Source organism: Pseudorasbora parva, chromosome 25 (genome assembly GCF_024679245.1).
Source record: "Pseudorasbora parva isolate DD20220531a chromosome 25, ASM2467924v1, whole genome shotgun sequence".
Lineage (NCBI taxonomy): Eukaryota > Metazoa > Chordata > Actinopteri > Cypriniformes > Gobionidae > Pseudorasbora > Pseudorasbora parva.
In genome coordinates this window covers 35,232,222-35,244,885 of record NC_090196.1, presented here as the reverse complement: position 1 = coordinate 35,244,885, position 12,664 = coordinate 35,232,222, and the positions used below count along the sequence as shown (strand labels likewise).

The 12,664-nt window shown below is 35.9% G+C and overlaps 1 protein-coding gene across 1 annotated transcript in view; it reads left to right on the top strand.

The window, feature by feature from the left end:
- LOC137064898 (NACHT, LRR and PYD domains-containing protein 3-like) overlaps positions 1-11,736 on the top strand; it is a 14,509-nt gene extending 2,773 nt beyond the window's left edge. Inside the window, exons 3-8 of the mRNA XM_067436435.1 lie at positions 170-214; positions 690-2,502; positions 2,808-2,981; positions 6,455-6,628; positions 6,759-6,932; positions 10,135-11,736. Of these exons, the coding sequence (XP_067292536.1) occupies positions 170-214; positions 690-2,502; positions 2,808-2,981; positions 6,455-6,628; positions 6,759-6,932; positions 10,135-10,144 (2,390 nt within the window). The 3' untranslated portion in view covers positions 10,145-11,736. The remainder of the gene's footprint in view (positions 1-169; positions 215-689; positions 2,503-2,807; positions 2,982-6,454; positions 6,629-6,758; positions 6,933-10,134) is intronic.
- Positions 11,737-12,664: the final 928 nt, after the last annotated feature.

Genomic DNA, 12,664 nt, shown 5'->3' with positions numbered 1-12,664 from the left:
GTGTCACATGATTCTTCAGAAATAACGCTAATGCTGTTTTAGTTTTAGTTAATAGTTTAATAGTTGCTTATCCTTTATTAGCTGCTTAATGAAGTGTGGAAACACAATGTAGTCTTTTTCAGGATACTTTAATAAACATAAAATATCCTTCTTTTCTCTCTCTTCACAGTGCAAAAGTCATCCAAAGCAGCTGAGAAACACACAGGGAAACAAGGTCAATGAACCTTACACATGTCCCTATAGAATGACAAATGTTGAATTGCACTCATTGAAAAATAAATCCATTGCTTTAACAGTGCTTGCTCTTTATTTTAGGATCTAAATTTCAACATGGCTGTATATTTAGACTGTGAATATTTTAATTTAAAGCATTTCACACACATTTTCATTTAAAAAAATCAATAATCCATATCCATTCCAGGCTTCACTTCCAAAATATTTAATATGTTTAAAAATACAACCTGTAATATAATGTTCAACAGGTAATTTTCTATGCATTTTTTTTTTTTTTTTTTTTTTTTTTTTTGCTTTACAAATTCAACATTGCACTTTATGGGACCTGCAGGAATAGCAGTAGAGTACTGATAAATGATCTCCATCTGCTGTTAGTTGACTCACAAACCTTTGTGTTTAATTTCTACTGTTGCTTTGTTCACATATATCCTGTTTATTTATATTTTCCATAACAGAGGATTTCTGGCTGCAGGAATTCAAGAAAACTCACAAAATGAACATGAAGGAGAAAGTAGAACACATTTTTGAGTGTAAAAAGGAAAATGAAGCAAAAGATCTCAAGGATGTTTTCACAGAACTCTTCATTACGGAGGGGGATCTTAAAGAAGTCAAACAAGAACATGAGATTATGAAGATTGATGACACCATTAAACCCCGTAAATCACAAAACACGCCAATCAAATGCAATGATGTATTTAGTCGGAACAAAGAAAAGAAAAAGATTGTGCTGACCAAAGGCATCGCCGGCATTGGAAAAACAGTCTCAGTGCACAAGTTCATTCTGGACTGGGCAGAAGGAGAAGCCAATCAGGATATAGACTGTGTGTTCCTGCTTCCATTCAGAAAGATTAACTGCATTAAAGACAGAAAGATTAGTCTGCATAAGTTTCTACAGATATTTAATCCAGAACTGAGGGACCTGGAAACAGCAAAGATACGTGAGATATATAAATGTAAGCTTGCGTTTATCTTTGATGGACTGGATGAGAGTCGACTGACTTTGGATTTTGAAAGTGGAATGGTGACGAGTGTTGAGGAGCGATCATCTGTAGATGAACTGTTTGCCAGTCTGGTGAATGGGACTCTGCTTCCATCAGCTCACGTCTGGGTGACATCACGACCAGCAGCAGCCAATCAGATCCCTCATGAGTATGTAGGGTTGTTCACAGAGGTGCGAGGATTCACTGACCAGCAGAAGGATGAGTATTTCAGAAAGAGAATCAAAGATGAGACTCAGGCCTCTAGAATGATCTCACACATTAGGAAATCTCGTAGTCTCTACATCATGTGTTACATTCCCGTGTTCTGTTGGATCACAGCCACTGTTCTTCAGGCCGTCACCATTGGGAACAATGCAGAGAACATCAACACGACACTCACTGAAATGTACATCCATTTCCTGCTGATACAGATGAACTTGAAGAGCCAGAAGCAAGACAGAATAACAGAAAGAGAACGTGCCAAGCTCTTAGATTCCAATAAAACAATGATTATGAAGTTAGCTAAGCTAGCGTTTGAACAGCTGAAGAAAGAAAACATTGTGTTCTATGAGAAAGATCTGACAGCATGTGATATTGATGTGAAAGACTTTGAGTGCACAGGAATGCTCACTGAGATATTTCAGCAAGAAGCTGGACTTTATGAGGTGAAGGTCTTCTGCTTTGTGCATCTGAGTGTTCAAGAGTTCCTCGCTGCAGTGCACGTTTTCCTCTGCTACCTGAACAAGGACATGGACGAGCTGCAGTTTTTCACTGAAAAAACACAAAGAGAGGCCAGGACTGACCACACCGACAAGCCAGACAAAAATATTGCTTTACATGATTTACTGAAGAAGGCTGTTGAGAAAGCAATGCAAAGTCAGAAAGGACATTTAGATCTGTTTTTACGGTTTCTGATGGGCATTTCACTGAAATCCAATCAGAACCTGCTCAGCGGCCTGTTCACACCCACAGAAGTTAGCAAGAGCGTCACAGAAATAACCAAATACATTAAAACACTATTAAAAAACCAGTACATCTCACCTGAAACTTCAGTCAACCTGTTCTACTGCTTACTGGAGCTCAAAGACTATTCATTCTATGAAGAAATACAAACATACCTCAGATCATCTCCAGAAAGAGAGCTCTCGTCTTCCATGTGTTCACTGATGGCTTATGTACTGCTGATGTCAGAGGAGGTGCTGGATGAGCTTGACCTGAGTAGGTACAACTCTGCAATGGGAGTCAACAGGAATCTCCTGCCAGCTGTAAGATGCTGCAGAAAAGCAACGTAAGGAACTTGTTGACATGTTTAATTAAAGTGTTTAACTCTGAAAATCTCTTTCAGCATGTGAAGTTTTTAATAATATTTCCTCAAATGGATTTCCTAAACAGTGATTTTATAAGCATACATTCTAAAGTTATTTTCACTTGACTGCCACACCAGTTCCAGCATACATGAAATTTATATTTATATTTCCAGAAAGCTTGAATGTTCACAGAGAACATGACATACCATAGCACTGTTACTGCAAACAGTTTACCTAAAAGATAAACACAAAATAAATGCCATGGACAAATATCCTGCTTTTACAGACTCTTGGATTGTAATTTTGATGACACCTGCTGTGAGACTGTGGCTTTGGCCCTGCAGACACCCAAATCCGCCCTGATAGAGCTGGACATGGGTTACAATAACCTTCGTGATTCAGGAGTGAAGCTGCTCTCCAATGGACTGAAGAGCCCAATCTGTAAGCTGGAGATACTGAGGTTTGAGATTTATTCAATCCTTATACAACACTTAGTATTTCAGTCACTAAAAACAGTGGGACAATCTAAAACAACATGGAAATGCTTAATGTCTCTTAATGCACAAAGACTTTAATATATATATTTCAATATACACTGTATTGATGATGTGTGATATATACAGGCAAGCAGATGGCGCCAGATGGCGCCCTAGGCAAGATTTTTTTGGCACCCCCTTGTATTCCGATTTATATCACCAAGTATTATGACAAAATAATGATAATAAAAATAACACTTGTATAACGCTTTTCTGGATCCCCAAAGTCACTTTTTGAGAAAACATGAGCCTAAATAATTTTGCCATTGATTTGTAAAAATGAGTTTTCATTTATTTTGTAAAAAAGGGTTTCAAACGCACATGTTTAAATAGTGTAAATAAAAGTGCAACACTTTTGGTTAAAAAGCTACAACACAATAAAATAAACAAAAGCCTCTTTAAAAAAAATCCAAATAACTGGATCATAATTTACTCAAAAACAAACCAAACAATGATTGAAATAATACAGTAAAAGTATGATACAGCACTAAAAATAACAAGACTAATATAAAATTCTTCAATAGCCTAAATAAGAAAACTTACTAAACAAATCACAAATTAAACTTAAATACTTTAGTTTGAGAAGTTTAGTGCACCGAGTAACTTTGTCTTAGCTACAAAAAATATTTATTTAAAGTGCCCCCTAGTGGTGGTTTGTGCCATCAGGTAATAATCATTTACTTGTTTTGTAAAACAAGAGATCAAAAAAATTGTTTAAATATTCAAAATGCAATTTTTTGGGGTAAAAATTCAAACACTGAAGCAAATGCAAATCTAAATCACCAAATAACAAAATTTTAATTTACCTTAAACAAAATAAAAATAAAATAAAGGCAATAAACCAGGAAAAATGTCCAATGTAACTTAAATAATTGCAGTTTGCATAGTAACTAATTATGGAGACATTTCAAATCAATTGGCATAGAATAAAAAAAGACAATGTTGTTGGGCTTAAAAATGTTGCTTTTCAAGCCATGGTAAACCATGTTTTTGAAGGACTGGATATCAGTCTGTTTATGTAGATATTCATCTATAAAGTTATCTGTTTAACGTGTTAGCTCAGTGCACATGCAAAATTAATTAATTCATTGTTTTTTCACACAGTTTTACCTCTGGCTTTTTTGCAATTTTTAAAAAAATGAAGAGTCATTTCGTTTTTTTTTTCGTTTTTTCTTGCACACCAGATCATTTATGAGGTCATTTTGACATGTCTCCACTTCGCCCCTTGCTGATAGATGTGCACACATCCAGCACAAACCATTATTAAACAGAAAGTAAACAAATCAGCACACAGGGCCTGGGTTTCACTTCGCTCCGGCCAACCTTTAGCCAGGTGTCAATCAATTGGCGGCAGGTGCAGTAATACCCTTATTTAAGATTTTTATATAATACTAATTATTAATATTAATTCAAAGTTTAGTTTGCTAAAGATATCAGCAGTTTGGTTATGTTTGTAACTTTTTTTATTATCCCTTGGCCTCTTTGGCGCACCCTAATGACACTGCGCGCTTAGCATTTGGCTGTACTGCCTATATAACGGGCCGGCTCTGAGTATTGGTGTATACTACTCATGTGTACTGTCTCCATGACACCGGCACATGCCTGCCAGTTTCGCGCACACACTCAATGGAGAGCACAGACTCTATGACTGACCCTTCTTATTAACTAAATGAGTATTTTATACTTTGTAAATAGTGTAAATAGTTTTTCAGCAAATGCATATCCATTATAATTAGCAGTTTATTACAGATTATTGCAGATTTTTTGAATGAAAAACTACTCTTTACAATTACAAATGTTCTGAAATAAAGGGCTTTTTTGAAAAGATGCCTAGCCTTTTCGTGACAAAAGCTTACAGGAGCTACATTTTTTAAAGAATTATCCTCAAATTTTAGTCAAAACATGATCAGACATCCAATTTTATATTTAGGTTATTTTTAGGCCCTTAACATTAAATTCGCATAATTTTTATCCCTAAATCAATTTAAATTTAAAATAAAACGTGAGTCACTTACATGTATATTTGACCCTGTTTTACTCTGTTCCAATAATACTTTGTTATTATGACTCTTGGGTAACAAAATGCCAAGTGTCTAGTTTACAATAATGAAGCAATTTTTATTTGGGTATGTCATTTTCAGAAAATTCTCAAAAATGTATATCCTGCAGGTTAAGAGGTTAATACAAAATCATTTAACTTTTTTTATGGGTTACTATGGAGAAACAATTTACATGAAACTTTGCATGTTGCTTTCATATTTGGGTTTGTCTATATGCCTGTACACAGTATATTTTATTAATAATTTGTGTAATAAATTTGGTCCTCCAGTATTACTGTAAGCATGATGATGATCAAGTCAATGAAGCATGTATTGCAACAGGGATGTTTTCTCCCCATTAAAACCTTAGTTCACTTCAAAATGAAAATTTCCTGATCATTTACTCACCCCATCTCATCCAAGATGTTCATGTGTTTCTTTCTTTAGTCGAATATATATATATATATATATATATATATATATATATATATATATATATATATATATATATATATATATATATACACACAATTGTTTCCAACAATAGCAAACAGTGGTTGAAGGTCCAAATAAATGCAGTTTCAAAGGAATGACTTCAAAGGCTCTACAAAATCCCAGCTGAGGAATATGGTCTTATCTAGCTAAACTATTGGTAGTTTTCCAAACAAACAAAAAAACGTTTTTCTTTTCATTATTTCTTCATCGGCTGGGATTGTGCAGAGCCTCTGAAGCCCTTCCTTTGAAACTGCATTGATTTGGACCATGGCCTGTTTGGTAGTCATATTCGTATTTTATCCTATTAAGTCTGCAGATGAAATTATTATTAGATTATATGCAAAATAAAATGACATATCTGAATAAGCATTTTAAGTATTTAAAATACAAAATACAGACTCTCAAAGTATTTACTTGCCAATTAAATGTAATTTATTTTAAGGAAAATGGATATGACAAATTATTTAAAAGTAATTTAATACATATTTTAAAAAGATATCATTCAAATACTTTCAATCTCTGTACCTAATAATAGCACACATTTATCTAGGTTAACATTAGAGAGAGTGGACTCTTAAAGTTGCTACTTCTTACATGTTTCAAGTGATAAGCTATTTTTGAGGTTGATGAATGATTGCCGAATGTTTGGATTTCCACCTGGTAATATCCATAGTATCTGCTAGATGGCTGTATAGATCAAAACCATATTCTCCTTTCAGCAGAACTTATAGTTTATTAAATGATATAGATTTAACTCTGATCAGTTTAAATTCAATGGATGATTAAATATTTAACAGATTTAAAAAGCTTTTGTTGAGTTCTGATGTCAAAGATATCTTCATTGTTTCTGTGGGTGTTTGTAGATTATGGGCGTGTTTTGTGACAGAAGAAGGCTGTGGTTATCTGGCTTCAGCTCTACGTTTAAACCCCTCACACCTGAGAGAGCTGGATCTGAGCGACAATAACCTGGAAGATTCAGGAGTCAAGAGGCTCTCGGATCTACTGGAGGACCCAAACTGCACACTGAACACACTCAAGTATGTTGAGCAGTAAGATTCATCTCATCCTGTGAATGTGAATCCTGTAAATCATCTAATCCATTTAGCAAGGTTTTGTTGGGAGTTCTGAAGTCTCAGATGTCTTCATTGTTTCTGTGTGTATTTGTAGATTAAGGAACTGTAGGGTGACAGAAAAAGGCTGTGGTTATCTGGCTTTAGCTTTGCGTTCAAATACCTCACACCTGAGAGAGCTGGATCTGGGTTACAATAACCTGAGAGATTCAGGAGTCAAGATGCTCTCTGATCTACTGAAGGACCCAAAATGCAAACTGAACACTCTCAGGTATGTTGAGCAGATTCATCTCATCCTTTGAATGTTTGTGTGTGTGTTTCAGTCTTACCATCTACAAGTGTACAGTGAAACGTGGAAAGGGTTTGTAGTAAAGCTGCATGGAGGGAAAGATTTCTTTGGCAAAACTTCACAACATCATCTTTTGTGTTTGGCAGAATAAATCCCTACAGGTTTAGAAACACATGAGAGTGAGTAAATGAGGACAGATTTTATATTTATGTGTGAACCATGCCTTTAATAAAGGGTATGATTTATTTGTCTCAGAATCAGTTGATCATTTCTTTGGTGCTGTTTTAGTAAGAATATGCTTGTGTTATATGTTATGCTTGGACTGACAGGTTTTTCATATTTCTTCTTTGAGTGGCCACACATGATCTACTGTACAGGTTTTACATGGGATAATTTTGACAAGCTAACACACGTTTCATGTCTTTCACACACGGTTATTTTGTCTGTCTTCACTATTTCTTATAAACAAGCAGTAGACAGGCGTCTTTGACCATTGTGATCCTCACTGTTTTTCACTCTTACTCATGTGAAATTGCTTAAAGGACAACTGCAAATTTTTAAGTTTATCTTGATCATTATATCTTTGTGAGTACAGTCTATAGAAAAAAAAATGAACCGGACTGGTGCTTGCAACACGGAGTTATTACAGTTAATGCCCAGAGCCCCCCCCCCCCCCCCCCCTCAGCTAAAACGGCAGTTTGGGAGCATACACGTAAAGGGTGTCTTTGAGCCTCTTAGCAGACACAAAATGCAAATAAAATGTCTGTCCAACATGAACAGGTCTCTCACACGAACACGAGATGTGTTTAGCCACTTAGCCATTGTTTAAAATCACCTGTTTTAGGCAGCTAGCTGTGTCTCGCGCTGAAGTCTCGTGGGAACACAGCGGTAGCTGTAAAAAATGACAGTCCAGTTGGTAAGAGTGTCATGTGTGTGTAAAACAAGATTTTAAATTACTGCACATCTTTCCTCAAGCTGGGTGTGCATTGGTAGCCGGCTAAAACAGGTGAATTTAAACACATAACTAATATATATTTAGAAAGCCAACACTTGAGAGTTTTGAGGACACTTAAGCATGTCATATTATTCAATCAATCAATCAACTTTATTTATATAGCGCTTTTACAATCACGATTGTGTCAAAGCAGCTTCACAGTGTCAAACAGGATAATATTGCGACAAAATTAGATTTGGCTGTAGAGTCGTACTGGAGAAAACAGTAATGTTATCAGCTTATTTTAATTTATCATACAGCAAAAATGTTGGCAGATCAGTATTTAAGTTTATAGAATTAAATAAGACCTAATTCATACATTTTATTTGTATAATAAGTTGAATAACTTAAATCATATTTTTAGTGTCCCCAACTGAGCAAGCCAAGCCAAAGGCGACAGTGGCAAGGAACCAAAACTCCATCAGGGCATGATGGAGAAAAATAAACCTTGGGAGAAACCAGACTCAGTCGGGGTGCCAGTTCTCCTCTGGCCTATTAACACACCGTGGAGGATTATTATTCTGGCAACCTTACAGGTCAGAAATCATATTAGATTGGAATATTAAAAATTTTAGGGTATCACGGAAGAGACAGATTTATTTGGAAATAAATGATGGGATGGGGCGTCGATTACACAAGAGTATGAATACATGAAAGATCGGAATTATTGCGCCGAAGACGGGTTTTGAGCATGTCGTGCCAGTGAGGCAAATTCAGAGGAGACACCAATTGACACGGCTCAGCAGACACTCCAGGATGAGCTGGTCATGTCCAGGCAGGTCCACCATCCGATCCGGACAGGGCCCAGATCCGGGATAAACCTCGGGATAAACAGAGAGACTAACATTAGCGTAGATGCCACTCTTTTTATGATGTAACGAGTACATCAGGTGTTATTGGAAGTGTTTCCGGTTCCGGCTGACCTAGTTAATGCAGCCTAACAATCAGTCAATTGATCTGAATAATGAAAGTTAATAATGTTCTATGTGTATGCCATAGTAAAGAGATGTGTTTTTAGTCTAGATTTAAACTGACAGAGTGTGTCTGCTTCCCGAACAATGCTAGGAAGACTATTCCAGAGTTTAGGAGCTAAATAGGAAAATGATCGACCGCCTGCAGTGGATTTAGATATTCTAGGTATTATCAACTGGCCAGAGTTTTGAGACCGCAATAGACGTGATGGAGTATAATGTGTTAAGAGCTCGCTTAAGTACCGGGGAGCTAAACTATTTAGTGCTTTGTAAGTAATAAGCAAGATTTTAAAATGTATGCGATGTTTAATAGGGAGCCAGTGCAGTGTTGACAGAACTGGACTAATATGATCATACTTCTTGGTTTTAGTAAGAACTCTAGCTGCTGCATTTCAAGATCAAGATCAAGATCAAGATTCAAGATTACAATAATCTAGCCTTGAGCTCATGAACGCATGTACTAACTGTTCAGCATTTTGCATTGAAAGCATGTGCCGTAATTTAGATATATTTTTAAGATGATAGAATGCGGTTTTACAGATGCTAAAAACGTGGCTTTCAAATGAAAGATTGGTATCAAAGATTACCAATAATTATTACCAACTGCTAATAATATTATTAGCAGTTCAGTGAGCAAATGAACGCCTGATGACTGATATTTGATGCATATCATTAAGAAGAGACCCAGAGAGAGCTAAGTGCATGTTTTAACTCTTTTATATCGAATGATTCAGTGACAAATTAATAGAAATGGTATTCTGTATGACAAAATATTTTGCAAACGTGATAATATATCAGTATTTCTCCAAATATGAGCACTTTTGAACTAAGAGCTAAACTGAAAGCTGTTCTTTGCGATCTCTGTGAACACAAATGAGCTGCTGCAGACGAGAGAGAATGAACGTGCGTCTGATAATCTATTCAAAATATCGTTCATAACGGATCGAATATAATGCACTCCTGACATAAATTAAGAAATTCATGTCACTGCAACACAGTTTTATCATAAACAGTGTTCAAATATCGAAGCTGCAGTCTTTAATCTTTCTGATGATACTGAGTTTGTCCAGATGAAGTTAGAATTTTATGTTTTAACTTGCATTGAATGTTGACATCAGTAATCTGAGACCATATACGATCTTTGACTGGTAAGGAGTTAATTTAAAAACATTTTTCTTCCTCTGTAGTCTGTAGTTTTGTTCTCTCTTCTTGTCTTTAGATATAAGTAATCTCACACTGGATCCAAACACAGAACACACACGTCTGATTTTGTCTGAGGAGAACAGAAATATTGCACACGTGTTTGAGGATCAGCCGGATCCTGATCATCAAAGAGATTTGATAAGTGTCATCGGGTTCTGTGTGGAGAGCATCTGACTGGATTCTGTTACTGGGAGGCTGAATGGAGTCAGTCAATGATATCAGTGACATATAAAGGAATCGGCAGGAGAGGAAGGAGACGCTGTACATTTAGTTTCATCAAAATATTGTCCATCATATATAAACAAAGTCCATCATATATCTCCTTACGTGATTCATGTAATTTAGTAATAGGCTAATTAGCAACAGTCAATGTGAGACAAATAATCTACTGCCCACTGACTTTGTTTTAAAGCTATTTCTCTTTCATTTTTTGGCTTTGAGATGTCTTAAAATGCACATAAAATGTTATCCAGAGAAATCAAACTTTTCTCAGGGGTGCATGACTCCATGACTTTTCACAATTCAAAGTTTCTCAACATGAAATAAAAACATGTTAGCTTAATAGATCTGTCACTTGAATTTGTGATTTGTGGTGATCTTTGTGGGGAAGTTTTGGTTAACCGTGCCAAATAATATACAAACTTATTTCAGACAATGAGAATGTTGTGTTTGTTTGGACTGAAAAATGTGGCACATGATCTTGGTAAGCAATTTGACAACATTGTAGTAAATATTTCCCGTGCATCAAAAAGTGTTCTTGTTAAGATACCAGCAGACAAGACAATCCAAAACAAATGAGTGCATATATTCATCAAAATTGAAGTATTTAAACACAATTATTAAACACAAAATATTTTCAACTTCTAAAAAAGAACCACACACCTGCACCTCGTATTCATCCTCATCAAAATGTCTAATTACACACACACACACACACACACACACACACACACACACACACACACACACACACACACACACACACACACACACACACACACACACGCACCTCACTCCAGTGTCCGGTTTCATTTTCAACATTTTACCTGTCTCTCCATCAAATTAAAGACTGATTCTCCAACAATGACCTCCTGTAATTCTCCTACATGATCTCCTCTCCAGCGTCTTTGTGTGTGTGTGTGTGTGTGTGTGTGTCCATCACCATCCATAACCTCCTGGTACTGCAAGATAAAGGTCACCATCATCATCATCATAATCTACACTGTTAAAGGATCTCTATCTGCTTACTTACCTTCAACGATTCATCTGATCTGTTTTTGCCAATAAGTCTCCTGAGTCTACTTCCGTAACAATGTTATGTAATTTAAATGTACAAGCATTAACATTCACTATATTCTCTTCTGATGTCATTATAATAGTTCCTGATGAGTGAATTTATAGTTTAGTTTAGGTTCACACATTTTACTAATAACCTCAAAAGAGGACCAGAATAATTGCAGTGTACTCTGAAATGTGCAAAGTGCATTAATATGTTGTAGTGCTGGGAGCTTTTGAATCTGTTAGAACTCTATACCTCTCACAACCAATGTTAACACAAAAATGACTTGCTTATGTTTGTTTAGTTATCTGGACTTTAAAAATGTTCTCAGTGTTTTTAGGGCAGTGGTTCTCAAACCTGTCCTAGAGGACCACCAGCCCTGCACATTTTGTATGTCTCCCTATATCTAACACCCATTTCAGATCTTGCAGTCTCTACTAATGAGCTCATGAGTTGAATCAGGTGTGTTAGATGAGGGAGACCTACAAAATGTGCAGGGCTGGTGGTCCTCCAGGACAGGTTTGATCCACTGTTGAATCCACTGTTTTAGGGCAACTTCCAAAATCATGTTATACGGTTCATGTGTTTTAATACAATTTGAAGTTTGTTTGCATGTGTACTGGTGTTTTGTGCTTCATAACCATGTTATTGTTGAGCTTTCTGTTACTGATGCACTATATGATCGACATCTCGATTCTTTTCTGAGATAGAACAGTGGAAAGTACACACGTTTATGATGAGGATATCAGTTTGTGTCTATACAGAAATAAGCTTTTAGGTCTGTATTACCATTAAACTGAATACAAATCAACACTTTGATGTCACCAGTGATTGGGTGTGTTGTGTTTCAAATGTAGTGAAGTTTAATAAAATAAAAAATAAAAAAAATAATAATAATACTAAAGTAAGGTACAGATACTCAAGCAGTCATCTGCTTCAGATTGTACCCTCATTAGACTCATTGTTCCATACCCTGCTAAAAACAATTGTAGATGGAGTAAGGTATGTCAAAGAAATTACCTGACCTAAACTACACACTCCGTAAAAGATCTTTAAAGCTGAACATGTGCTTGCCCTCAAAAAATGGTGGATTCTCTGATGGCGGCTAGTGCTTGTGAAGAGAATAACCAAAGTTAAAGGCACTAAGTACTATCCGGTTTTGGCCTGTTAAAGAGCAAATCAATATCTTGTCCATATACCATTTCATTTTTTCTTGTCTTTTAAGAAAAGTTATGCTTAATGCATCCCTTGCAAAAATGTCAAATAC